Below are 27,949 nucleotides of genomic sequence, written 5' to 3' on the forward strand. Positions count from 1 at the left end.
ACCGTTTTCAAATAATTTATTAGGAATTTAAAACTGAAAATAAAACCTGGAAAAAGAAGTTACAGATGTGGAGAGAAGAGACACCGGAGGGTGGTAACTTGCTGGCTTGGAAACACCATGTAACATCTTTAAAAAAAAATCCCAAACAAATCAGAAAACGGAATTCCAGGGTCCTGGGCCCGTGGTGGGGCCCAGCAGGGTGGAAGGGTGAGGGGATGGGAGAGGGGGAGCTAAGTGTCTCAGGACTCAGCTCAAATATGTAGAAAATTAAAAATAAAAACCAATAAAATGCAGCTTCTCTTTTATTAGGAAACATTAAAAAAACCAAAACACGAACCGCTGCGTATCTCAGTAACAAAGATTATTGCTTTGTGTTCTCAGGGCTGATAGGTTAAGCACCTCACACAGACAATTAACTCTCCAAAGGCCGGGTTTCCGGGTGGGGCGATGCTGAGGAAGAGAGCTGGGGCCCTGGGCCTCAGACCTGGGGGACAGGGACACAGAGAAGGGGGATGGCAGTGGGTGGGCCTCGGCCCTGCCACGCCAGCCAGGCCACTGTTCATGAAGGCCCCACGCCCGGAGCCTCTCTTTTTCCTAGAAGGGGGCTCTGGGGTGAGGGGCTGCCAAGGGACACTGGCTGTGGGGTCATCCTGGTGGGGAACGTCAGTGAGAGAATGTGGGGGTTCCCTGAGACGCCCTTTGCTTTCCCCTAGGGGCTGCCCTCGCCAGAGCGTCCCCTGGTGCCCACTCATGGCGGAGGTCGAGGGGGAAGGGGGAGAGGCTCAGAGCAGAAACCACGAAGACCCAACCTAGGTAGGGGCAGGGGAGCACTTTGGAGAGTTAATTCCCGTCCAGCAGTGTCTCGGGCAAGCCTTTCTCTTCCCGCGCCCTTCGCCCCCACATCGGGTTTTTGGGGTGGGCAGGCCCAACCAAGGCCTTGACCCCGAGGGCCTGAGAGAGCGGGCCTGCCGCGGCCACAGCTGAGGCCTGCAAGCTTACAGTAACGGTGTCTGAGGGGACAGAAACGGGGGAGGGGGGAGCCCCTCACCCCCAAGGGCCTTCGAGAGGGGTGGGCGCATCACCTCACAGTATTTACATATGATACAGGACGGGATGGTTCCAGGGGCTCGGCCTGACCTCCCCGCAGCCCTGCCCTCCTCTCCAGGGCTGGAGGGAGGCGGCCAGGGGCCCACACCCAGATAGATACTTTGTTCTCAGCTGGTGGGGGGCACCTGGCCCCTTGCCCCCTGCGGCCTGGGGCTTCACATTCACAAACCTAAAAATAGTTTAAAAACAGTTTCTTTTTTTTTTAAAAAAAAAAAAAAAAAAAAAAAAGGAAAGAGCAAAGGAGGGGAAAATCAGAATAAAAAACAGGGGTCGGCCTGCGGCCTGTAGCAGGCTCCCTCCGCCTTCACTCTAGCTATGCACAAATCCAAAGCCTGTTGGGGAGGGGGCGGTCCTAGGGGGGCGAGGCAGCGAGGGAGGGGCGCAGACCCGAGAGGGGTGGACCAGAGGGCTGGGGGGGCAACCGGCTAATCCAAAATAAATAAAAGCGGGTGGGGCCGGGAGAGGGGCAGGTAGGGCCGGGGCGAGGGCGGAAGAGGGGGACGTTAGTAAGGGAGCCAGACGCCTTCGGGGGCGGCAGGGCAGGGGCCGGGCCCGGGGAGTGGGGGGCAGGCAGTAGCGGGTCCGAGTCGCTGCGGGGGAGGGGGCGGCGGCTGCGGCTGAGGTCTCCCGCCCCCTGGCTGGCTCACTCGCGGTCCTCAGTCAGTTGCAGGCTGGGGCGCTGGGAACACAGCGGGGAGGTTATGGGGGCTCCCGGGACACGCGCAGTTTTCCCTAGTTCCCTCTAAGGAGCTTTGTTCACTACCCACTTTCTTTCTTGGCTTTGCTTTTTTTTTTTTTTTTTTTTGGAGATGGGAGTCTGGCTCCCGACAAGCGGGCTAGAGTGCAGTGGCGCGACCTTGGCTCACTACAACTTCCACCTCCCAGGTTCAAGCGATTCTCCTTCCTCAGCCTCCGGGATTACAGGCATGAGCCACTGCGCCCGGCTGGCTAATTTTTGTATTTTTAGTAGAGACGGGGTTTTGCCATGTTAGCCAGGCTGGTCTCGAACTGCTCACCTCAGGTGATCCAGCTGCTTCAGTCCCCCGAAGTGCTAGGATTACAGGCGTGAGCCACCGCGCCTGGCTACTTTATTATTTTTTTAGAGACAGGGTCCGGCTCTGTTGCACAGGCTGGAGTGCAGTGGCAGCGGTCATAGTTCACTGCAAACTCAACCTCCTAGGCTCAAGCAATCCTCCTGCCTCAGCCTCCTGAGAATCTGGGATTACAGGTAGTATCTAGGACTACAGGTGAAGGCAAACACACCCTGCTCATTTTTGTTGTTGTAGCAGAGATGGGGATTCACCATATTGCCCAGGCTGGTCTCAAACTCTTGGCCTCAAGACGTCCTCCTGCCTTGGCCTCCCAAAGATCTGGGATTATGAATGTGAGCCACCGCACCCAGACAGACTTAGCACATTCTGTTCCCCGGTTGGATGGCTCTTTCCCCAGATTTTGAATGGATGGATTTATTCAAATGTCACCTTCTCAGAGATACCTTCTGTGAACCCCACATCTAAAATAACCCTCTCACGCACATTCTGGAATTATCGCATATATTCACTTGATTTTTGTCCTGTGAAATAGAGAGGAATTTGTCTGTCTTGCTCATCCCTCTTTCCTGGAATAGGGCTCATAAATGAATGGGTGAATGAATGGTCTCGTCTCCCATAACTGGATAGACCCTGTGATGGCCATGTACACAGTCCCACAAGTCAAGGTATCCTGTTTTTTTTTTATTTTTTGAGATGGAGTCTCACCCTGTTGCCCAGGCTGGAGTGCAGTGGCCTGATCTTGGCTCACTGCAGCCTCTGCCTTCCAGATTCAAGTGATTCTTGGCCCTCAGCCTTCTGAGTAGCTGGGAGTACAGGTACGCACTACCGTGCCAACCAAGTTTTGTATTTTTAGTAGAGATGGGGTTTCAACATGTTGGCTAGACTGGTTTCGGACTCCTGACCTCAGGTGATCCGCCCGCCTCAGCCTCCCAAAGTGCTGGGATTACAGGCGTGAGCCACCAGGCCCGGCCAAGGTATCCTGTTTTGATAGCTGTATACTACACCACTGTACACATAATCCCAGCACTTTGGGAGGCTGAGGCAGAGGAGGACTGCTTGAGCCAGGAGTTCAAGCCAACCTGGGCAACATAGTGAGATCCCATCTCTATAAAAAATTTAAAAAACACTAGCCGGGCATGGTGGCATGCTCCTGTGGTCCCAGCTACTCGGGAGGCTGAGACACGAAAATAGTTTGAACGCAGGAGACAAGGTTGCACACTGCACTTCAGCCTGGGTGACAGTGAGACTGTCTCTATTAAAAATAATAATAATAGGGCTGGGTGCAGTGGCTCACGGCTGTAATCCCAGCACTTTGAGAGGCCAAGGAGGGCAGATCACTTGAGGTCAGGAGTTTGAGACCAGCCTGGCCAACATGGTAAAACCTTGTCTCTACTAAAAGAAAAAAAAAAAAAAAAAAAAAAACCCGCAAATTAGCCAGGCATAGTAGCACACGCCTGTAATCCTAGCTACTCGGGAGGCTGAGATATGAGAATAGCTTGAACCCAGGGGACGAGGTTGCAGTGAACCAAGGTTGCACCATTGCACTGTAGCCTGGGCGATAGAGTGAGACTCCAGCTAAAAAAAATAATAATAGGTCGGGTGCTGTGGCTCACATCTATAATCCCAGCACTTTGGGAGGCCAAGGCAGGTGGATCACAAGGTCAGGAGTTTGAGACCAGCCTGGCCAATATGGTGAAAACCCCGTCTACTAAAAATACAAAAATTAGCTGGGTGTGGTGGCATGGGCCTGTAGTCCCAGCTACTCGGGAGGCTGAGGCAGAAGAATCGCTTAAACCCGGGAGGCGGAGGTTGGAGTGAGCTGAGATCGTGCCACTGCTCTCCAGCCTGGGCAACAGAGGGAGACTCCACCTCAAATAATAATAATAATAATAATAATAAAAGATCTTAAAAAATCTTTGTGGCCTGGCCTGGTGGCTCACACCTGTAATCCCACCACTTTGGGAGACCAAGGCAGGAGGATCCCTTGAGTCCAGGAGTTTGAGACCAGCCTGGGCAACACAGCGAAACCTTGTCTCCACAAAAAAAATTAGCCAGGTATGGTGGCGTGTGCCTGTAGTCCCAGCTACTCAGGAGGAGTCTGAGGTGGGAAGATCCCTTGAGCCCAGGAGGCCTGGGTAATAGAACGAGATCTTGTCTCAAAAATAATAACAAGAAGAAGAATCATTGCCAATCTGATAGGCGGAATGTGAAGCTGTACTGTTGCTTTGCTTTCTGTGTTTAAATGGAGTAGGTTGAGCAGCTTTTCATGTTTACTGACCACAGCTGCTATAAAGATCTGTCTCCCCTGGGACTGTGGGTTCTTGAAGGCAGGGATGGGGCCCATGTCCCAGATTCAATGGCCCAGGACAGGCTTCCTCAGTGCTACCCTGCCACCCACCCCTCCCCACATCCTCACCTCCTGCCACCGTCCCCTGCTTCAGTGGTACCCATTGGTGAAGGCTGTGGCAATCAAAGGGCCCTGAAAAGGAAAGAATTTGACTCCTAGACTCCTGGGAAAGTAGAGAAAGGCCAGGGGCTCCTTCTCTCTCTGCAGGAAATCCGCGGTGAGGCGCAGGCCCCTCTCTACCGGCCTGGATCACCCCCAACGAAGGTCTGCTCAAAGATTCTCCAACAGAGGGCCAGGGAATCTGCATATAACCAGCACCCTGGATAAAACCAGGGCACCCTGGGCTGGAATTGAACCTCCTTGCAGGCAGAGATACCATATGCCTCATTTGCACCTAGAGCCCGTTATGCCTGGCATTCAGAGGTGATGACTAAGTGTCCACTGAATGAATGAGAGACCCCACTGTTTTCCGTAGTGACTCCGTTCATCCTCCCCCACCCTCCTTTTGCCCCCAAAGACAAAGATGGTCTCTCCCTTCCCCAACTTGGGGGTCTCTCAAGGTGTGAGGGGTGAGGTGGGGGCCACCAGGCCTGGCCACTCACCCCAAGACTGTGGCCGAAGCCGGTGCTGGGGGCGGGGCTGGCAGCGCTGATGTAACTGCTGACCCCCGAGTCCTGGTTTGCCGCCCCGTAGAGCTCGGCCATGGGGCCGGGGCTGGTGGTCCCCAGGAAGCCCCCTGTGCGGCTGGGAGTCGAACCTGGAGGGGGAGCCATCGTCCAGGGGTGAGAGCCTGGCAACCCAGAAAGAAGACAATGATAGCCCCGGCACCCTCTGCCACCCCACGGCACCCACCAAGCCTGTCCCACCTGCTCTAGCCTGGACCCCCACATTTCAGCAACTCCTGTGGGCCTATCTCCTGGAGATCTCCCCACACCCATCCACCCAGTCACCCCTAGCCCTGACCCCCATCATCTCATCTGACCACTCAGCAGCCTCCTCTCCCAAGGCCCTTCCCAACCTCTCCCCACCGGGCAGCTGAATGCACGTTCTAAACCCTGACCTGCGTCCCTCTGCTACTTGTAATTTCCACTGTTTCCCCAGCACCCCAGTTCCTCCTGCCTCCTTTCTTCACTCCCCACTTCGGCACTCTCCCCACCTACTGGTCCCCAAGCCTTTACATATGCTATTCCCTCAACCAGAAACATTGTTCCTCCTCTTTGCCTTTGAATGCAAAGTTAGGAGGCCCTTCCTCCTGGAAGCCTTCCCGGCCTTTCCTAGAGGCCCCAGCTGGGAGGTCCTCTGGTACCAGATACCCCCTGAGAGCAGCAGCATCAGCCATCAGCATTATTGCCTTTTTAATACCTGACGCCACCACCAGGCTGCAAGCCCTGGAAGGCAGAGACCCTGTCAGTCTTTTTTTTTTCTTTTTTTGAGACGGAATTTCGCTTTTGTTGCCCAGGCTGGGATGCAATGGCACGATCTCGGCTCACCGCAACCTCTGCCTCCTGGGTTCAAGTGATTCTCCTGCCTCAGCCTCCCAAGTAGCTGGGATTACAGGTGTGTGCCACCACGCCCAGCTAATTTTTGTATTTTTAGTAGAGACAGGGTTTCTCCATGTTGGTCAGGCTGGTCTCTACCTCCGACCTCAGGTGATCCATCTGTCTTGGCCTCCCAAAGTGTTGGGATTACAGGCATGAGCCATTGCGCCTGGCCATCTTTTTTCTTTTGAGATGAGGGAGTCTTGCTCTGTTGCGCAGGCTGGAGTGCAGAGATGTGATCTCGGCTCACCGCAACCTCCACTTCCCAGGTTCAAGCGATTCTCCTGCCTCGCCCTCCCGAGTAGCTGGGATTACAGGCGTGCACCACCACACTCGGCTAATTTTTATATTTTTAGTACAGACAGGGTCTCACCACAGTGGCCAGGCTGCTCTGGAACTCCTGACCCCAGGTGATCTGCCCACCTCGGCCTCCCAAAGTGCTAGGATTACAGACGTGAGCCACCACGCCCGGCTGAGCCTGTCAGTCTTGCTGCTGGCTGACTTGCTCATGCAACATGACGCCCAGCACAGAGCAGGTCATCGGTTGATACTTGAGTGAATGAACAAGTGTCCCTCTGCAAAGGGGTGGCAGTGGCCACCTCCCCTCCTCTGGACTTCTCTGATCCCTGTGCTTCCTCATCTCTCTTCCTGCACCCCAGGGAAGCTCACCTGTCCCTCGAACCACAGCTGCTGCGGCCGCTGCTGCCGCCATTGGTCCGTAGGCAGTGAGAGGAATGGCTGAAAGGAAAGGGATGGGCACGTCAGTGTGGTGGCGAGGGGGGGGAAGGGTGAAGAAGGCCCTACCTTCTAGGCAGAGCCTCTCTAGCCTGGCCCTACCTTGGAGGGGTCCATGTAGCCCCAGGGTCAAGGCAGAAAAGGCTACCATGGGCCACCATCTGTGTTCTGACCTGTGGCATGGATGGAGAAAGGTGGGTGAGAGGACAGCTTCCCAGTGAGCAGCTGAGCCTCAGTTTCTCCCCTGGACTGCTCATGGAGGGTGGGGCAGGGCACCCAAGCCTGAGCAGCTATGAAGGTTGCCCACAGCTGCCCCCTTCTCCAGGGTGCCCTTGGTAAAACGGGGGCCACTTGGCCCAGAGATGCCCAAGAGCTCATGTCCCTCTTCCCAGCCCAGCCAATGACAGTTAGTGACGGAATGACACAGGGGACAGCCCCCCAGGTCTGCTGCCTCCAGGTAGGGCGCCCCAGGGGTCAGGCTGAGGCTGGGTTCCCACTGAGGCCACAGCTTTGCACCACACCCTCTGCTGACTGTCCTGCTTCCCTCACCCCTGTTCCCTGAAAGCACTCCCAAGGGCCTCCCTGACCACCCAGAAATGACCGCTGCCTCCCCCGAATCCCCCCAGCCTCTTTTTTGCCATCGCCTCTTCAGATACAGGCACTATCCCCTTGTTTTCTGTCTGCCATCATCTTCACCTCTGCAGCACCTAGAACCCTGCCTTGTACACAGCAGGTGTTTAATAACTGCTGAAGGAGTAGAAAGGGTCTCTGCTTAAAACACCCAGTGGCTTGAGCCTGGCGCTCCCCAGGGCTGAGAGGTGAGCACCCCCTGCTGAGAGTCTTTCCTAAAAACGTCATTCAGTGGGGGCTCTTTCTCACTTAGATGTCACCTCCTCTAAGAAGCTTTTCCTGATACCTCCACTAAGGCAGCCCCTTGTCCCCAACCCTCATGCCTTAGCACATTTCCCTGCTTTAATTTCCTCATGGAACCTCTCACCCTCCAAAAATATCTTTTTTAAAAAATTATTATTTTTTTAAAGATAGGGTCTTGCTATGTTGCCCAGACTGGTCTCGAACTCCTGACCTCAAGCTATCCTCCAGTGTTGGCCTCTCAAAGTGTTGGGATTACAGGCATGAGCCACAGCACCCAGCCCAAAAATATTACTTGCTTTGGGAATACTTGGGGAATCTTTCCTTGTTTACCTGATTTTAATTTTTTTTGAGACAGAGTCTAGCTCTGTTGCCCAGTCTGGACTGCAGTGGCATGATCTCAGCTCACTGCAACCTCTGCCTCCTAGGTTCAAGTGATTCTCCTGGCCCAGCCTCCTGAGTAGCTGGGACTACAGGCATGCACCACCACACCTAGCTAATTTTTAAAATATTTTTAGTAGAGATGGGATTTTACCATGTTGGCCAGGCTGGTCTCGAACTCCTGACCTCAGGTGATCTGCCTGCCACAGGTTCCAAAGAGCTGGGATTACAGGCATGAGCCACCACAGCCAGCTAATTTTTGTATTTTTAGTAGAGACAGGGTTTCACCATGTTGGCCAGGCTGGTCTTGGACTCCTGACCTCAAGTGATCTGCCCGCCTCAGCCTCCCAAAGTGCTGGGATTACAGGTGTGAGCCACTGCGCCCGGCCTGTTTACTTGTTTATTGCTGTCTCCTTCCTCTGGAATATCAGTTCCAGGAAGGCGGGAACCTTGTCCATCTCATTCACTGTTGTGTCTCCAGTGCCTCGAGTGGTGTCTGGCACAATGAAAATTATTGAGTGCATGAAAAACCACCCAAGTCTCCTTTTCTCCAAGGTGGGAAAAGTTCAGAGCCCAGATGCCCAAGCACTGTTGATCCTTGAACCTCCTCCTTTGCCTGCCAAGATATATCTAAAGGGGACATTTCTTCTGTCATTTCTTTAAGGCCAGGGACTGGGCTCTGAAATCTGGTTTTTGGCTCACTTAGGCATTTCCATGAAGTCAGAGGCACCAACCCAAGCATGCACTTACCACACTGTAAAGAATGACTTATTTCTACAGTATTTGCGCCCTCTCTAAATTGCGAGTTCTGTGAGGTCAGGGCCTGCCTCTGTCTTATCCTTGCTCTGTCCCCCAGGTCTGTCAGAGCATCCTGTGCACAGTAGGTCCTTAACACATAGCACTCTGTCGCTCAGGCTGGAGTGTGGTGGTGCAATCTTGGCTCACTGTAGCCTTCACCTCTTAGGCACAAACAATCCTCCCACCCCAGCCTCCCAAGTAGCTGGGACCACAGGCACGCACTGCCACACCTGGCTAGTTTTTTTATTTTTTAGTAGAGATGGGTTTCACCATGTTGCCCAGGCTAGTCTTGAACTCCTGGCCTCAAGGGATCCTCCTGCCTTGGCCTCCCAAAGTGTTGGGATTACAGGCATGAGCCACGGCGCCCAGCACACATAGTTCTTAAACGAGTAATGAGGGCCTCCTTCCAGCCTCCACCCCCACAGTTACTGGTCAAGCTCTCCCTCTTTTCAGGGAAGAGCCTCTGCACCTGCACCTCTAGCGTTCTCCTCCCTCCCCTTCCTTCACTCCAGGTTTCTCTTCTTCTGCCCCATTTTGGGGGAACCCTGAGCACCCCTTGGAAGGAAAGTCTTATCTAAAGCAGTATCCATGCTCACGTCTTCCACACATGGCCAGGTTGAGGGGAGAGTCTGGGTGGGGTGGGGGAGAAGCAGGTGGGACAGAGAAATCCCTTGCAGCCCACCCCACGTGCCTGCTGTCTCCTCGGCTCACGGCTAGCCCCAAAGCTGAACTGGCTGGCCTGAGGGAAGGTTCCAGCCAGGGAAACGGGCCCCTGTCACCTTCACCCACTTGCCCAGAAATCACCCGAGGGCTGGATTCAGGCCTTGGCAATATTTCATTTGGCTCATGGTGTTTTAAACATTTGGAATCTGTTGCCAACACTGAAAAATAATGGAAAAATTCATACGAAAGCAAAAGCCAGGTTTCTGGCATCTCTGGAAAAAAATGAGTTCTGAGCATAGTGAGTCTGTATTCCCTCCCGGCAAGAGTTGGCTGGCACCGAGTGCAGGTATGCCCACGCCGGTGTGCAGGCATCCCTGCCCGGCCCACTTTGCAATGAGTTTGAGACCCTGGCTTGTTCACTGCAGGATCCCAGAGCCTCCATGGAGCCTGGCACATGGGAGGTGCTAGATAAATATTTGCCAAATGGATGAATGAGTGACTTTGCCTCCATCTGCTTGGCTTGGCCCTATGCCCCACCCTTAAGGGCCATGTCGCCGCCCAGACTGGCCAGTGCCCAGGCACAGTCTGCTGTTTCCCCACAGCCGGAGGGCTGGCGGGCAGGAGAAAAGGATCCCGCTAGCTTTCCCCAGGAAGCTCCCTGGGCCCCTTCTCTTTCTCCCCATGTGGCCTGAAAGGTATACAAAATCCGAGCGACTGACCTGTAAGCTCGGGGAGGACTGGGGCGCTCGGGAGAGGGGTCCGCTCTACACGGAATTCTAAAATGAAACGTAAAACAGCTTAGGAAGAAGCAGGGGAGGCCCCTCGGCCATGGCCCAGGGAGGACAAATGCACCCACAGGGACACTGGGTGAGGAGACAGGCCATGCACGGGACCCAAGAGCTAGGGAGGGGACAGCACAGTTCCCAGCAGGCAGGGGAGGGCAAGGAGACAGACAGAGAAGGGAGAGAGAGAGAGAGAGCAGAGTTGCCACCTATACCCCAGGCACGGGGCAGGGCTGGATTCCAGGTGTTTGTTTCCTTCTTTTCTTTTCTTTTTCTTTCTTTCCTTTTTTTTTTTTTTAAGACAGGGTCTCACTCTGCTGCCCTGGCTGGAGTGCAGTAGCATGAACACAGCTCACTACACACTCGACCTCCTGGGCTCAAGTGGTCCTCCCACCTCAGCCTCTTGAGTAGCTGGGACCACAGGCACACACCATCATGCCTGGCTAACCTTTCCATTTTTTCGTAGAGACAGAGCCTCACTATGTTGCCCAGGCTGAGCTCAAACTTGTGGGCTCAAGCCGTCCTCCCATCTGCCTCTCAAAGTGCTGGGATTACAGGGGTGAGTCACCATGCCCAGCCGCGGGTGTCTCTAAAAGGCTTAGGATTGTACCAAAAACATCTCCCAGAATCCTCCTCTTCTCATGTGTGTATGTGTGTGCGTGTATGTGTGTATATATGTGTTTATATGTGTGTGTGTGTGTGTGTGTGTGTGTGTGTGTGTGTGTGTGTGTGTTGCGGAGGAGGCAGCCTGATGAAAAGTAATGGCCCTAGAATAGGTAGAATAGGTCAGGCTTGGGTTCAGGTCCCAGCTCTGCCACTTCCTAGCTGGCTCATCTTAGCTTGCCATTCTTCCTCTCTGAGCCTATGTCCTCATCTCTAAAATGAGGAGACGCAGGCTTCCTCCGTGAGATTATTTGGAGAATTAGGCAACATCACGAACACAAAGTTCTCCAAGCTCAACAGCCCTGGGGCAGAGCACGTAAGTGCTTAGGGGGCCCTCCAAATAAATAAGATACTAAATAAATAGCCTTGCCTAAGTTTGGTATTTCCTGTTTCAAAGAAAACCGCATGGTGAAGTCCAGAGCTTTGCTGGGCTTCCTGACAGTAACACCAGGTCTGGTGTTATCTTTACGTTGGCTTACAAACGAGAGTGGGAATGATCCTGCTTCTCAATTGTTTTTCAGCATCTGGGGTCTCAGCATAGTACTGTGTCTGAACTTGAAAGGGCTTAGCCTAGAGCCTGGTCATTCTAGGAGCTCGTGATGATGCAACCAACAGCGGCCCTCGGAGAGGTCCCCACTACAAGCCTGATGCCCTCTCTGGTGGAAGTGGCAACCCCGGAGTTGGGTGGGGAGGAAAGACAGGCAGGAGGCAGGCAGAAGATGGCCTGGGAGAGAACGGTGCCATGCAGGGCCACGCTGGGAGCTCCTGTCCCCAGCTTCTGGGGAGGGGATGGGGGGATGGGTGGGGAGAGGCCCTCCTTCCTCAGACATGCCCTTCCTTCCAAGCCTCCAGCAGGCAGACCCCCAGCCATGCACCCCCAGACACCACCCTGAGAAGTCAGACTGCCCAGGAACCAGGGGCATGCTGGCAGCAGAGGGATACCAAGCAGAACTTACCAGGGAACTGGTAGGTGTAGCCAGGGGCGAGGCCTGTATAACTCCGGCTGGCGTAGGTTGTGGCTTGGAAACCCGGGTAACCTGATGGGGTAAGGGGTCGGTGTCAGATGCCTCATCCACAGGGCAGATCCTTCTCATGGAGAAGGACCTGAGCCACTCATGCCCCCTTGCCTTCCTGCATCCTGAATAATAGCTGTACCTTCCAAATACCTTCATGCCAAGCCCTGTGCTGAGCGCACTGCACACTATTATCCTGTTAAATTTGCCTTAGAGGTAGGTACTGCTAGGAGCCCCATTTTACAGACAGGAAACTGAGGCTCTGAAAGGTGACACTTTTTGGCTAAGAATAATCCAACGCTGTTTGCACTCTGGCTCCTGCTTCCCTTTGGTCCTCGTCTCCTGCACTCTGCCCCTCTCTCCCTCTGCTCCAGCCACAAATGGCTTCCTTGCTGTTTTTCAGGGTTGCCAAGCTCATTCCCACCTCAGGGCCTTTGCACATGCTGGTGCCTTTGCCTGGAGCACTCTTCCCAGATGACCACATGTCTGAGTGCCTCTCATCGTGCAAGACTCTAAAACGTCTTCCCATAGGAGTCCTCCTTTCCGTCCGTTACAAACTCTATCATGTTACCTTGGTTTTTCTCTTAGTACTGATGATCATTATCTGAACTTATAGCATGATTTTTTCTTTTTTTGAGACAGGATCTTGCTCTTTTGCCCAGGATGGAGTACAGAGTGGCACAATCACACAATCATAGGTCACTGCAGCCTCAAACATCTGGGCTCAAGTGATTCTCCTGCCTCAGCCTCCCCAGTAGCTGTGACTACAAGGCGTGTGCTACTATGCCTGGCTAATTTTTAATTTGTGTTGTAGAGATGGGGTCTTGCTATGTTGTCCAGGCTGGTCTCCTAGCCTCAAGTCGTCCTTCTGCCTTGTCTGGAATTACAGGCGTGAGCCCCCACACCTGGCCAGAAAGTGCTCGTGATTTTTTTTTGGTTGGGGGGCGTGAAATACAGAATGGGTAGCAATGATTTATTTAAGTGCTGACTTTCTGTCTTCCCTCTTTTTTTTTTTTTTTTTGGTGAGACAGAGTCTTGCTCTGTTGCCCCAGCTGGAGTGCAATGGCACACTCTCAGCTCACCGCAACCTCCAGCTCCCAGGTTCAAGTGATTCTCCTGCCTCAGCCTCCCGAGTAGCTGGGATTACAGGTGCACACCACCAGGCCCGGCTAATTTTTGTATTTTTAAGTAGAGACAGGGTTTCACCATGTTGGTCATGCTGGTCTCGAACCCCTGACCTCGTGATCCGCCCACCTCAGCCTCCCAAAGTGCTGGGATTACAGGCGTGAGCCACTGCTTCCGGCGGCTGATTTTCTGTCTTCTCAGAGAAAAATCAAATCGCAATAATGATGCAATTAAGGTTGAAATTCAGAGCTGACTGGCTACAAGCCTCTTAAGCACCAATCTCACTATTTGTTAGAGAATTTCTATCTTTCTTTTTCCACCTTTTAATTAGGGGGTGAAACCAGCTCATGAATCACCTTAGAAGAAAACTTTCTCAATGTTCTATTTAAAACAAGGTGAAAGAGACAGGTAAACTAACTACAATACCTGATTCTAGCCTGGATCTTCTTCTGAAGGACAAAAATATTCTATAAAGAGCATTACTGGGTCTGGCCAGGCCTGGTGGCTCATGCCTACCACCACAACACGTTAGGAGGCTGAGGCAAGAGGACTGCTTGAGGCCAGGAGTTCGAGACCAGCATGGGCAGCATAGTGAGACCCTGTCTCTACCAAAAAAACAAAAAACAACAACAACAACAAAAAAGAGCATTATTGCATCAATTGATTGATACAATTGGAAAACAGAGTAGATTAGATAAAAATATTGTATCAGCCGGGCGCGGTGGCTCACGCCTGTAATCCCAGCACTTTGGGAGGCCGAGGCGGGTGGATCACGAGGTCAAGAGATCGAGACCATCCTGGTCAACATGGTGAAACCCCGTCTCTACTAAAAATACAAAAAATTAGCTGGGCATGGTGGTGCGTGCCTGTAATCCCAGCTACTCAGGAGGCTGAGGCAGGAGAATTGCCTGAACCCAGGAGGCGGAGGTTGCGGTGAGCCGAGATCGCGCCATTGCACTCCAGCCTGGGTAACAAGAGTGAAACTCCGTCTCAAAAAAAAAAAAAAAAAAAAAAAAATATTGTATCAATTATAAACTTAGGAAGCTGATAACTAAACTATGGTTATATGAAAGAATACCCCTAATCCTAGGAAGCATCAAAGGGTAAAGGGCCATGAGGCATGGAACCAGCCCTCAAATGATTCAGGGAAAAACCGCAAGTGTGTGTGTTTGTGTTTGTGTGTATACATGTGTACCTACATATTTGCAAACACATATACACACACATATATACACATAGAGTAAAACTGATCAAGCAAAATGGGCCAAAATGTTAAGAACAGGTGAATCTGATAAAAGGGCAAACGGATGTTCTTTGTACTATTTTATTTTTTCGACTCCTCTGTGAGTTTGGAATTACTTCCAAATAACACAAATAACATGATAAAGAAAGAAGAAAAACTTCAAGGAAGACTGTGCCCTATTTGGAGGCTGCTCGCCTCCCCACTTCCGACCCTCTAGCTCACACTGTGCCCCCTCCTCTGAATTCCCAGAGTACCTCTCTGTGCACCCCTCCCCCATGCCTGGCATAAAGACCCCCTTGTACTGTTCTGGTTCTGTGTGTACTCATCTCCACAGGGAGCCTCTGAGCTTCCTGGGGGCCAAACTCAGATTTACCACCCTCAGTCTTACATCCAAAGCACAGCTGAATCCTGCTCAGCTCTCAAGGTTCATAGCAGCCTTCAGCTCCTCCAGGAAGTCTCCCCAGCCTCCAGGTGGGTTTAGATGCCTCCTTGGGGCCCCCACGGCCTCCAGTCACTCTGTAGTGGCAGTGCCTATTTATTGCTGTCTCTCACTTGAAGGAAAGCCCCATGAGAGCAGGTTCTGCTTCTCAGAAGTTGCTCAATAAGTGTTACTTGAATGAATGAGACCAGGCAGCCTTCCTTTTGCCCCTCCAAAGACCTTTGCAAATGCTGTTCCCTTTGCCTGGAACACTTCCCCTTCCCTTCTCTCCAGCCTCCCCATAACTGGCTCCTACTCTACCCGCAAACTCAACTCAAATGTAACTTCCTTTCCCACTTTGACCACTCCACGTCGTGGTCAAGTTCCCTATGACCACACTCCCTCGGCACCCTACACTTCTGCATCTGAAATCTATTTATCTTCTTACTTGTTTTCCCTGCCAGATTGTAAAGCCCCAAGGAAAGTCATTGTTGCAATTCCTGGCATAATGTCTGGCATATAGAGTTGCTCAATAACTGTGTACTGGATGAATGAATGGATGGAGGAATGGACAGATGGAGGGAGGGATGGAGGAGAGCCTAGTCAGATTGACAGGACCAATTAATATGATTGGACCTTTTTTTTGGCCACCACCAGAGGGCAGCACCCCCCAACCAAATCACCCCACCTTGGGTAGGACTGCTAGACCCGACCGATCCCTAGTCCCCACCCTGCCCAATGACTCAGACTGGAGGAGGGCAGACCACAGAGGAGGTGCAACACCCACACAGCCCCTGCTAGCCCTGGGAGCAGTTCCGGCAGAAAGACACAGCCCCTGCTAGCCCTGGGAGCAGTTCCGGCAGAAAGAAGCCGCAGGCGCAGGCTCGCGCATACCCAGCATGCCGATGCCCAGCATGAAGGCGTCCATTCCGTAGGGCATGACTCGAGACCTTCCCCGGGCGGAGCCCGTCGGCGACATCACCTCCTTTGGCTGAGCTTTCTTACATTCCACCTGCAATGAGACCTGGCGGTGAGTCTTTCCTACAGAGCTAGGGTCATTATCCTTCTTGTTCCTCTTTATTAATTTCATCGTCCATCTGAAAGCAATTTCATGGTTACCACTCATGGAGCGCTCACTATGTGCTAGGGTCTGTATAAATGGCTTTGCATACAATTGTTCAATGAACACATACACCGATACTATGATAGAGGAGCTTTTCCACTCCCATTTGACAGATGCGGAAACTGAGGCTCAGAGAAGGGAAGTCATCAGCCTGATTAACTACCATGTGACACTGCTTCCCTATCTAGGTTTTCAGAGGGTAGGAGAACTGGCTCTGCCTCCACTTACTCCGAGCCCTTCTGCCTGCCTTTAGAAACTCGGCGCTTCACTGGCAGGCTCCTAGTAGCCCCAGTCTTCCCTGTATCTCGCTCCATCCAGTCTCAACTCACCATGTTTTTTTTTTAGACAGAGTCTCACTCACTCTGTTGCCCAGGCTGGAATGCAGTGGCACGATCTCAGCTCACTGCAAACTTTGCCTCCTGGGTTCAAGTGATTCTCCTGCCTCAGCCTCCCAAGTAGCTGGGATTACACACCACCACACCCAGCTAATGTTTGTATTTTTAGTAGAAGATGGGGTTTCACCACGTTGGCCAGGCTGGTCTAGAACTCCTGGCCTCAAGTGATCCGCCCACCTCAGCCTCCCAAAAGTGCTGGGATTATAGGCGTGAGCCACCATGCCCGGTCCCAACTCACCATTTTGTTGTTGATTTCATGAAAATGAATTTCACACACTTTCTCTACGATGTCCTCACTCTCAAATGTGACAAACCCGAACCCTAGAAGTTGGACAAAGGACAAAGGCAAGGTCAGAACCAGAGCGCAGGGTCAAAACCCAACCCCGGGTCATACCAATACCCCTGCTCCTCTCTCTCTGGTGACTGAGAGTTAATCAAAGGCTCTGCTCACAGCCCGGAAGCCTCTCAGCTACCCACTGACACAGGGTTTCAAGCCCCAAGTTATAAGTGAAGTAATTTGCCCAAGGTCACACAGCAAGTTAGAAAGTGGTAGAGCTGTGATGAGAATACACTCAACATGCTTTTTCTTGTCCTCGGGTATTTTCCAAAAAGGGAAGAAAGAACACACATGCACACTCATTTAAACTTACGCAAAGGTGTACATGTCCAAACATACAAATGTACACAGACACACACATATACACACATGCACACACCTAGGTACCTGCATATCACACAGACTCTTGGGGTGCTCTACATGTGCAGTTACCCTGACATACCAAATATACACAGATATTTAGGCACAGACACGCCCTTATACACAGATATATATACACACACACAGCACATACCCCATTCCCAAAATGGACTAAAAGCCCCCAAAACAACTGGAGAAACAACGCTGTCTCCTCCTGGGGGTGCCCCAGGGGCTGGAAAGGGGTTTCTCAAAAGGTAAGGCCCTCGGGAGAAAAAAGCCAGGCAGCGCACATGGTGTGGCCCGGACGCTCACAGGTTCAGAGGCAAGAGGGCTGAGGGCTGGGCAAGAGGTGTCTGCCTGGGGCTGTGGAGTCAGCCTGACCCTGGGCAGCCTGGCCTAAGCTCTGGTTACCAGGGACAAGGTAAGCTCCAGCAGAGGCAGACAGCACTAGGGTGTGGGCGAGAGTCTCAGTGGGTTGCAGGGGGCGGGGGGTACTACTCTGTTCCTCTCGGGTGTCTGCAATTCGGCAAGTTTCTAGCACAGGAAATGGCAGGACAAAAGCCTTCTGTAAGGCCAGACCCAGGAGAGGACGCAGATCCTGGGGGATAGGATGTCAGGAGACGAGATGAAAGGGCAGCTGTGACCTGCAGCCCCCTGGCTGACCACGGGGCCCAGCCTGGGAAGGGGGAGGGGCCACACTCACCTCGGTGCCGGTTGGTGGTTTTGTCAAACATCAGCATGGCATCGTCCACCTGAAACACAGTCTGCCATGGAGGACCCAGCAGACACCAGGGGAACCTGCCACGACCGAGGAACCCACTGCCCTCCTGCCCACTCCAGACTTGACCTTAAACCTGCTCCCTGCGCAGGGGACAACTTTCCTTCTGCAACCCCACTGAATGCCATAGTGCCCCCTTTTCAATCACCATAATCTCATTGGACCAGCCTGCATTTATTAAGCTCCAACATCCTCCCCACATTCCTTGCATGGTAAGAGCCCCATGGTGTAGTGAATAGGCTCAGAAAGGTGAAATTGCCTGCCCAAGGTCACACAGCAAGACCTTGACCAACCTGGGGAGGCACAGAGAAGATGCTAGAGAAGGAAACATGTGGGGGGAGGAAAATGGTGAGATGGGGAAGCAAAAGCCTCATCCCTTTTTGCAAAAGGTCAGGAGGGCAGCAACCAGACTGGACTCCCCTCTCCGGGTACAGATCTTTTCCTCTAATTGAGGTTTCCTTTTGCTAGAGGCTGTAATTAAAGCAAGTAGAGTTCAGTGCCTGGGTTGCTTGCCTCCCAATGACTGGGGGAGGGGAAGGAGACTGGGGAAGGGGGAGGGTCTACATCATCCATCTTCTCTTGGACCCCAGTCCACTCTTGTGACTTCCTCTAGGTACCCCTTGCATACACGGGACGCCAAAGGCCTTGGGGCACCTTCCTTTTGCCTGCATCTGGTACCTCCTCCTTGCCCTCTTTCTTAGCTAAGGTCTGAGTCACGCTTGGTATAAATCAGGGGCTGCCTCTGATACCCAACCCAATTCTACTCCAGGCCCCAACCCTCTCCCAAATGGCCAGACAGCCAAAAGATAACAACAAAAAAAAAAGCTTCTCTCAAGCTACGGGTTACCAGATCCTTCCCTCTACTTCCAGGCCCATCATCCACCTTCTTTTTTTGGGAGACAGAGTCTCACTCTGTCACCCAGGCTGAAGTGCAATGGCACGATCTCGGCTCACTGCAGCCTCCACCTCCCAGGTTTAAGTGATTCTCCTGCCCCAGCCTCCTGAGTAGCTGGGATTACAGGTGCATGCCACCACTCCTGGCTAATTTTTATATTTTAGTAGAGACGGGGTTTTACATGTTGGCCAGGCTGGTCTTGAACTCCTGGCCTCAAGTGATCCACTGTCTCAGCCTCCCAAATTGCTGGGATTACAGGCATGAGCCAACGCGCCTGACCCCATCATCCACCTTCTAAAGGCCCTCCCCTGCCTCATTAAAGACCCTGAACTACAGTGATCCTCTAGCTCTCCTTGGGCATCAAGCTACAGTGGGCCTTCACTCCCACTGGGAGAACCAGGACCCCACTAAGCCAGGAGGCAACAAGGTCCCTGGAGAATCTCATGACATCGCTCTTCTCAAAGCACTCCCTGCACTGGGGCCCAGGCAGCAGAGTGACACTCTCACTCCCATCCTATGGACCCAATCTGAGTCCCAATCCCAAATCAACTTCACCATCCAAACAGGACAGTCATTTCAGGCTCAGCACATCTTCCCCACCCCTTGCTTAACCAATGGAAAATCAGAAACCCAGAAAAAATGATTGTGATCAAAACACAGGCTTTGGGTAGGACAGGTGTGAGCTGGAATCCTGGATCCTGCATTTGCTGCTTGGGTAACCCTGGGCAGGTGACTTGCTGTCTGTCTCACTTTGGTTCTTTATCTGCGAAATAGGCATAACAGTGTCTATCTCACACTCACAGGCTGAAGTTAAATGAAAGACACTTTTTTTTTTTTTTGGATATGGGTTTTCACTACATTGCCCAGGCTGGTCTTGAACTCTTAGGCTCAAGCAATCCTCCCATCTCAGCCTTCTTGGTAGCTGGGACTACAGGTGCTCATCACTGAGCCTGGCTATGGGAGGATTTAATGAGACAGTGCATGTAACACTCTTAACTCACAGCACCTGGGATACAGTAAGTGCTTAATAAATAATAGCTATCATTGTTATCTATACAAGGGAGGGACTTGCCCATAGTTATACCGGGGAGCGATGCAAAGCTGGAGAGAGAGCAGCCCGATGCTACTGGTTTGAAGGTTGCATGAGGACAGCGTCTGTGTCATTTAGGGCAATGATCGCCATCCTACTGAATCCTACTACCTTGAGTGGAGCTCAATCATTTTTTGAATGAATGAATGAAATGAAGGGAAGAACCAGACACACTCTGCTCCCTAATCCTACAGCTCCCAGTCCCTGCCTGACCCACAAATGGACTCTGCCCAAATCCACAACCTTTTCTGCCTTCCTCCACCCAACCCTGCAAGGAAGGCCACCATCCCTGGCCCCGCTACACCCTTCAACCTGGGCCTTGGCTGGAGAGGCCCCCAGTGGGGCAGTGGGGTTGAGGCCAGGGCAGGGGGCAAGGAAGATGGCTGGGGGTCCAGGTTACCCCCACTGGTGTCCCCTCCTGGGGCCAGCTGAGGGAAGGGAGGCTCCCCGCCCAATGTCCTTAATAGGCTTTGGTCTCCATGGGAACCCGAGGGCAGGGGGGATCGGACGGGGGAGGGGAGGCAGCCGAGGCCCGCTGACCAGTGGGAGCCGAGCCGCCAAGTTCGGCGGCCGCTAAGCCTGAGTGGCAGCCATGGCGGCTGACCATTGTTCCCCCCTCGGCAGCGGCCCCTCGATCCGGGCGGGGGGCCCCCTGCCGCGGGGCCCTTGGCATTCCCGGCTGTCCCCCTCGCTCCCTGGCAGCCTATTCTCCGGCTCCCCCTGGCCTCCCCGGGCCGGTTTCACATGCCAACGCCGATTTAGGCCCGAACAAAAGACGCGGCCGCTGACGGCTTCTCCTGGGGCCCGGTTGCCATGGCAACGCCGGCCCCGGGGGCAGGCGGCCTCCAATCACAGCTGCTGGATCAGATTAGTGCGAGCTCTAATGCTCGGCGCTCAGACACAAAGACACCCCGCCGCAGCCGAGCCGGGCCTGCTGCTTCCCAGGAGCGCCCTGCCCTCTGGGGCCCGGACCCGCTCGACCTGCCCTCCTCCCTGACCCAGGTGCCCACCGAGGCACCAAAGCCGAGGCCTCTGGTCCCCCACACCACCAGCCTCCGCCGGCCAGGGGACACCTCCCCACACACACAATCCCAGGCCCATTTCCCAGGCCACGTTCCCCTTGGCTTGCCTGGGGTGACTCGAAGTGTCTTGATGGGAAAGTGGAGACCCAGTCTCTCTCCTGTCTCACCTAAGAAAAGAAAGACCAGCCACCCCTGCCCCAAGCAAAACAACCCTCTTTCCCTCCTAAGACTTCAAACCTAGGCCCCTCTCTGCCATCTCCGTATGGGACCCCAAAGTTCACATTGTTCCCCTTTCAGAGGACACCCTATTGTCTGATGTCGCCACAACTTCTACCTCTTCAGAGGCCCAGAAATTAAATCTTCAAATAAAACACCCTCAATTCCTGATCAGGAATTCAGGGTGTTCTCATCAACTCCCCACAATACCCAGGGGACCAGCAGCCCCCCCAGCTCCTGCTCCAAGCTCCCCACCTGTGCAAATAGGGTACCGAGAGAACTTGGGAGTCATATTTATTGCCTCCTTATCATCCTCGCCAGAAAGGAGTGGGGAAGGGTTCAATAGCCCGTGACCTGGACAGGCGCAGACTCCCAGGGGGCCACGGGGTGACTTGACTGAACTGGCTGCCGGAGCGCTGCCTCCCTTGGGAGAATGAAGATAAGCAAGAGAAAAATACAGTGGAAGGGCAACAACAGGGCCAGCTACTGTGTGGCTTCCCTGTCCCTAGGGAAGTCCAGAGTCTGAGGCTCACAGATGAGCCAGGAGGCTGCAAGGTGGATTGCCTCGTCTCCCCCCACACACAGCAGGACCCAGCCCCGTCTCATCTTTGGCAGGAATTGAATGACCTGGCTGGGTCCAGCTTTCGACTGCCCCATTCTACAGCGCACTCACAGCTCCAGCAGCGAGCGCCCCCAGTTTAAACCCACCTTCCCAAATTGCTCAAAATATTGCTTCACGTCCTCCACTGTGGTGTTCACCGACAGCCCCCCCACAAAGATCTTCTTCGTTCGAGTCACCATCTGTTAGGGGAGGGAATGAGAAAGTGGGCATCTGAGTCCTGTGGCCTACTGCCACCAGCAGGGGCTCGAGCCCCCCTGCCAGGATGCCAGCTGACAAGCTCTCTGTGGCCCCAGCCTCTTGAAAGTGCCCCCCCAGGCTCCCTCTTGGACCCCCGCCTCTAGGCCTGTCATGGGCAGCTGTGCACCCACACCCTGGCTGGCTCGAATGTGCCTCCTTCCTGCCTCCCTCCCTAGGGACTAAGTCCAGAAAATGCCTTCCCTAAGGACTAACACAGGGCAGGGGGCAGGCCGGTGACCCAGACCCACGGCCTAACTCTAAGACCCCACTGGCCCTCCTGGGAGAACCCCCATGCTCCATCACAGAGTCTCCCTGAGCTGAAAGCCGACATTTTCCTCATCAACCTCCTCCCAACACAACCTCTGGCAGCCCCGTGGCCCCAGCCCTGTTTTAGGAAGAACACATGGTCCTAATTACCCCAGGAGCGCATGGCTAATCCGCGGCAATTCCCAGCCCCATCCTAACACTAAAGCACCTTCTGTCACCAAACTGCTTAATGGAATTAACCCAATTCCGACCATGTGCTCCCTGGTGCGGCTTCCTTCAAATACCTGCTCCATAATTGCTTTCAGGCCCTCTACTGGACCCTTCCAGAGATGCCCCTTTCCTGTCTCCCAAAATTCTTCCTCTCCTTCAGCCCTGGCAGGAGCTGGGGGCCTTGATGGAACTCACAGGCTCAGAATCCTAGAGTTCTAGTTCCACCTGGCAGAGGGAGAGACGGAGCTCTCCTGGAGAGGGCCCTCATCCCAGGACCCAGGATAAGTCAGTAAACTCAGGGGTCCTGACCCCCTGTTTTGTGACCAGTCTTTCCTCCTGCCCTCTATATTCAGTCACTTCAAAATGAAGACCTGGCTAGTTGCCCTGTGGCGTGGAATAGATTCTTAGGCCCCTGCCCTGCACCAAAATTTTTTGAGTGCTGTATGGCTCAACTGCTCAGAAATCCATCTTCGGCACACCTTGCCCCTCTCAGTCGGAGAACTCGCCAGAGCACCAGGGTAAGAGTGTTGAGAAAGCATCCAGAGACATCTAGACTGAAAGACAGCAGGTGACAGAGTCCGTGGTCCCCTCTACCTCTGCGAAGGGTGACTGGGAGGACCAAAGTGTCGCTGCCTAGCCTGACGGTAGCTCGGCCTCGGGGTCTAAGTCTGTCCTGTATTTCACTTCCAGAGGCCTGGGCGTCAGGGCTGTGGCCTATGATGGTGGAATTAGACTGAGGCTCTAAACTCTACTGTAGGCTTCAAATACAGGGCGATGAATCCTCGGAGTAGCTCCCCTTTCTCCCAGCACACCCAAGCCCCTCTCCAGTCTGCCCCAGAGCTCAAGTGGAGTGTCTTCAGGCCACAGAGCAAGGACCTCAAGAATCCCCTCTTCCCAGCCCAGCCCATTCCACAAACACTCCAAGTAGAGGTTCCAGAAGCATCTTCCAGAGCAGGGAATACTGGGAAAATCACTACCCAGTATTGCCTGCAGTAAGAGAACTCCTCCCAGACATAGACACACCTACCTTAGGCTGTGCTCGCCGAGGGAAGGCCACTTTGGGGTCAATCTACAAGAAAAGAGAGAGGTAAAAGGGGTCTTGGTTATCGCACTTTTCAGAATCGTGACCACACAGCCAGCCTTCAGCCCTCAGGACCTCTCTCCTCCCAGGACACAAAGGTGCCAGAAACCCCAAAAGCCTCTAAGAGGAGAGAATAGTGGTTAAGCACCTATTTTATTTTATTTTATTTTATTTTCATTTTTTTCAGACAGAGTCTCGCTCTATTGCCCAGGCTGGAGGGCAGTGGCATGATCTCATCTCACTGTAACCTCTACCTCCCGGGTTCAAGTGATTCTCCTGCCTCAGCCTCCTGAGTAGCTGGGATTGTAGGCATGCACCACTACAGCCACCTAATTTTTGTATTTTTAGTAGAGATGGGGTTTTGCCATGTTGGCCAGACTGGTCTCAAACTCCTGGCCTCAGGTGATCCACCCGCCTCAGCCTCCCAAAGTGCTGGGATTACAGGCGTGAGCCACTGCGCCCGGCCAGTTAAGCATTTAGACCCCAACATCCCACTGTTGGGTTCAAATCCAACTGCTTCTCAGTTGTGAGACCATGGATAAGTTATTTCCCCTCTTTGAATGTCAGGGTCAAGTTCACCTGCAAGATGGGCAAATAATGACGCCCACCTCAAAGGGTCATCAGCAGATTATTGGAGATAATGCATACAAAGCACTTGGCAGGGTGTCTAGCTCACAGCAAAAACAAAAACAAAAAAAGGTAAGCCAAGTCTTATTCCTTCAAGTATCAGGTAAATTGAGGGCCTTCCTTTCGTAACTGACTTCACGCAGACTACCTATCTAGGTAAGGTATGCAATTCAGGCTTTGGAAACCCTGAAAATGCAAATGCAAATGCTCTTTGTCTGCAAAAGGCCACAAGACAGAGTTCATAACCATCAGGAGAAGGCTCGGTTCTGTTTTCCCAGTACTATCAACATCAAACAGCTCTCCTTGATGCTGTGAGCAAACAGCTCCCTGATAATGCAGCTAGGCTTGGGGCAAGGCAGAGTGCAGTCTTCGGTGACATGAAAGGGCACGGGACTTGAACTTAGAAACTCTGGGCCTCTTGCCAAGACTGTGATCTTGGTAATGCACTCGAACCCTCTGAGCCTCAGTTCCCTCATCTGCAAAGTGGGGACAATCACACCCGCTTTTCCCAGGGGAGCTTCGGGAAATCAGATGAGATAACGCAGTGAAAGCGGCCCTTTGTGAACTGCCCTTCATTGCACAAACAAAGGTGCTATTACCAGCAGGTCACCTTTGCCCTTGGCAGAACAACCAGAGGGAAAAATCAGGATGCATCTGGGTGTACTCCTGGGTACTATAGCTGTATGACAAACAGCAAAAGACAGGGCATGAGACACTGTGATCCATGCAGGGCCTACCAGGCCAGGTCAGGCCAGAGCTTTTTGCCACCCACATGGATGGACGTCATTCATAAGTTCACCAGCCAATCGCAGGGAAGATCTATCTTTTCCCAAAGTTCCTTCTGTTCAAAACTCAGCCTCGTTCTAGGCAACTGGCTCTGGCTTCCCTCTGAATGGCACGAACCAGGAACTAGCCTCTTATAGGCTCCCCCGCTGGAATCTGTCCACAGAGATGGAACCTCCAAAATCCATGCTAGGGCAATGCCTCCTTTCCTGCCAAGTCCCACTGGGCTCCCGGGAAAATCACAACTGCCGGTTTCTCCTGTCTGAAGTTTCAACTCCATACCTCTATGGACATGTTTATCCTTCTGTTTCTCCCAGAAGCAGCTGCCCCGGCCACCAGCACACAACAAACAGTCCCCCTGCACAGACCCCGATGGGGAGACAGTCCCAAGCCACGTTACCACAGACCCACGCACACCCAATCCCTGACACACCCCACCTCCACTGTGACTCACAGCTGGCAACATAAATAAAACCCAACAAATAAATAAAAGGTGAAAGTCAGAACTCAAAATAGACTCTCCACAGTAAACGTCCCTCCCACCCCCTTTCCCAGGCCGGAGGACGCCAAACACAGACAAAGCCCTGGCCCTCCTCGGCCCCATCTCCTAAGGATACTCATCTCGACCTCCTTCTTCCCTCATTCTCTTCCCCTGTATCAATCTTCCACTCCTCCATCCCCCAGCCCCTAAATCTCAGCTTCCTGAGCACTGCAGAAGCCATCAGTGCATTCTGAGGACAGGGGATGGTAGGAGAACAGGCAGCTTGATGGCAGATAATCACCAAAAACAATAGGCCACTGTCTCTCCATTTCCAGGCTTGGGTCACTCAGGCTGCGCCAAGAAGATCCTTTCAGAGCCGGCAAAGTTGAGGCCTGGCCTCATTTGCTCATTACTGCGAGCGGGAGTGGGAGCCACTGGGCAGAGATAACAGGAGCTGGGGACAGGCGGTAATTTGACAAATTCTTGGGCACAAGCAGCTATTGTTGCAGGTAAACAGGAGCCAGGGACTGACCCAAGCAGAGAGGCCCAGGGCTGGGGGACAGCCGGGAAGTGAGGAGAGAAGAGATCCACACTGTCCCTGCCCCCGGCAGACAGACACCCCCATCACATGGGGGTAACCCCCTCCTCTGACTTTTCTCCTTTCCCATCTCCCCTGAAGCCAGCGCCCCCTGCAGGGTCTAAGACAAGAAGGAGCTGTGGGACAACAGGAAAATGTTCCAGGAGTTTGAATGCCAACCAGGCAGCTTCTCCTAAGATCTAGTCTTCCAAAGGGCTGTTTCCAGGCAAGCCAGAGCCCTTCTCATAAATCCCCTCCGTGGGCAAAGCAGGTCCCTGTCTTGCACACAAAGCAAGGACCAAAAGTCGGGGGAGGAGGGAAGGAGGGAGGGAGGGGGCTTCAGGGATGCTTTGCCATTGGTCTGGATGAAGAGGGGGTGTCGCAGAGCCAAATACTAGTTAGAGTTCACAGAGGCCACCGGGTGGGTCACTGCTACCCTGACTCACCCAATTTGGGTTGGGGGAGGGACCTAGCCCCACCCCAAGCTCTGCTCTGGGGCATCATGATTAGTACTTCTAGGGAGAGGGTGGCGGCTGCCTCTCCCCTCACCAGGACTAGGGGATTTGGGATGTAGCATCTCATCTCAGGCCGGGATTTCTCTCCTCCCTCTTCCCCCCCAACTCTAGTGACAAAGTTTCAGAGCATGGCAGCCCTCTTACTCAGAAGAACTCCCTCCTTCTTCATGGACCCCATCCAGCTGTCCCCTGGGGAGAGTCCTGACCCTCTCCTCCGGCAGCCTCCCTCTCCCAAAGGACCCCCTGAAGCCCTGAGGGCCACTCACTGTTTTGGAGTCGAGCTCGTGCCGCGATTGCGCCAGCACTTTATCCACCCCCGCCTGGTCCATGAAAGTGACGAAGCCGAAACCCCTGCGCGCCGTAGTGAGGGAGAGGCAGATGGTTACAAGGCAGTGAGTGGCGGGTGGAGGGGGGCGAGCCGGGAGCAGGAGGAGGGGGTGAGGGGCTCACCTGGATCTCTTGGTCAGGGGGTCCCGCATCACCAGACACTCCTTCACCTCCCCGAACTGGCCGAAGTATTCGCGCAGCCCTTCTGTAACCACACACCCGCCTTCGGACCAGCCCGGGCCCCGCGCCCTTCCCCCCTCCCCCGTCCTTTGCCCCCGGTGACCCTGGAGCGGCCCGGCCGCCCCCGCGCCAAGCTGCCCGCGCGCTCTCCACTGCCGCCGCCCCCCCACCGCCCTCGCCCGGTTCTCGCGGAGCCTCCTGGCGCCCACCGGGGCCCGGGGAAGCCGAGGGCCGAGCTGGGCTGGAGGGGGGACGGCTCCGGCCGGGTTCCCGCCGCTCCGGGAGCAGCCTCACAAAAGTTTGAGCCGCAGGTGCGAGCAGAGTTGGCGCTGCCACCGGCGGGTCCCGGGGGCCCAGCCCACCCCCCGATATCCCCTGAACCCCTCATCTGTTCCCCTCCACCCGCCAGGCCGGGTGCGCTCGCGGATCGCCCTGCGCTGTCGGGGTCCCCGGGCGGGGCGCGAAAGAGGGCGCGAGGGCGCCCGGGGTCAGCAGGGCGCAGGGCCAGGCTGGGGTGTCCGGGTCCGGGGCGCCGGGGGGTCCGGGGTACCCTGCCGGGCCGGCGGGCGCTCCCGGGCTCGCTCACCCTGCGTAGTCTGCCAACTGAGTCCCCCGATGAACATCTTGCTGCGGGAGGAGGAGAGACACAAAGGGCCCGCGTGAGCGCCGGGCGCCAGGGCGCAGGGGGCGCGGGCCCGGGCCCCGGGGAGGCCCGGCCCGACCCGGATCGGCCATGTTGGCGGGGCCGGGGCGGGCGCGGGCCAGGCAGGCCGGGCCGGGCCATACCAGGGGTCGTGCGGCGAGTCCGGGGAGGCGAGGCCAGGCTGGGGCGCGTCAGTCTCCATCGGGAGCCGCGGGCGGCGCGGGCAGCGGAGCGGCGGCGGCGGCGGCGGCGGCGGCGCTCGGCGCGGGGCAGATGAGGAGCGCGGCGAAGGGGGCCGGACGGACAGGCCATGCTGCCCCCTCCCCCGACCCCGCTCGGGCGGGCGGGCGGGGACGGCCGAGGGGAGGGCCCGCCGGGGGCCGACCTGCCGGCTCCTCCCCCCGCCGCCCTGCGCGCATAAAGCCCGGCGCTCGCCCGCGCGCCCGGG

General features: G+C 54.3%; 1 protein-coding gene across 4 annotated transcripts; it reads right to left on the reverse strand.

Annotated features, from left to right (window-relative positions):
• On the reverse strand, positions 1-27,786 carry MSI1 (musashi RNA binding protein 1). 4 transcript variants are annotated; one of them, XM_032241636.1, is made up of 15 exons: positions 27,645-27,786; positions 27,445-27,485; positions 26,802-26,883; positions 26,618-26,702; positions 23,315-23,356; positions 21,660-21,752; positions 17,654-17,702; positions 16,492-16,574; positions 15,630-15,747; positions 11,893-11,973; positions 10,211-10,267; positions 6,714-6,782; positions 5,109-5,263; positions 4,576-4,638; positions 1-1,786 (listed from the first exon to the last, which is right to left on the reverse strand). In XM_032241636.1, exons 1-14 carry the CDS (start codon positions 27,701-27,703, stop codon positions 4,597-4,599), a joined length of 1,056 nt encoding a protein of 351 aa, XP_032097527.1. In that variant the 5' UTR covers positions 27,704-27,786; the 3' UTR covers positions 1-1,786; positions 4,576-4,596. The 4 variants fall into 4 exon arrangements, with proteins under 4 accessions (XP_032097527.1, XP_032097516.1, XP_032097545.1 ...); XM_032241625.1 differs by having other exon boundaries at positions 5,109-5,296; XM_032241654.1 differs by lacking the exon at positions 10,211-10,267.
• Positions 27,787-27,949: the final 163 nt, after the last annotated feature.

This window comes from Sapajus apella, unplaced genomic scaffold, assembly GCF_009761245.1.
Source record: "Sapajus apella isolate SASKATOON/1434 unplaced genomic scaffold, GSC_monkey_1.0 scaffold2, whole genome shotgun sequence".
In the NCBI taxonomy this organism is placed as follows: domain Eukaryota; kingdom Metazoa; phylum Chordata; class Mammalia; order Primates; family Cebidae; genus Sapajus; species Sapajus apella.

Coding starts and splice junctions, on each gene's coding strand:
- MSI1 (XM_032241625.1), bottom strand. CDS start 27,703: ATGGAGACTGACGCGCCCCAGCCTGGCCTCGCCTCCCCGGACTCGCCG. Junction 21,753..23,314: donor CTCGGCGAGCACAGCCTAAG/GTAGGTGTGTCT, acceptor CTCCCCTAACAG/ATGGTGACTCGAACGAAGAA. Junction 15,748..16,491: donor ATGAAATCAACAACAAAATG/GTGAGTTGGGAC, acceptor GTCTCATTGCAG/GTGGAATGTAAGAAAGCTCA.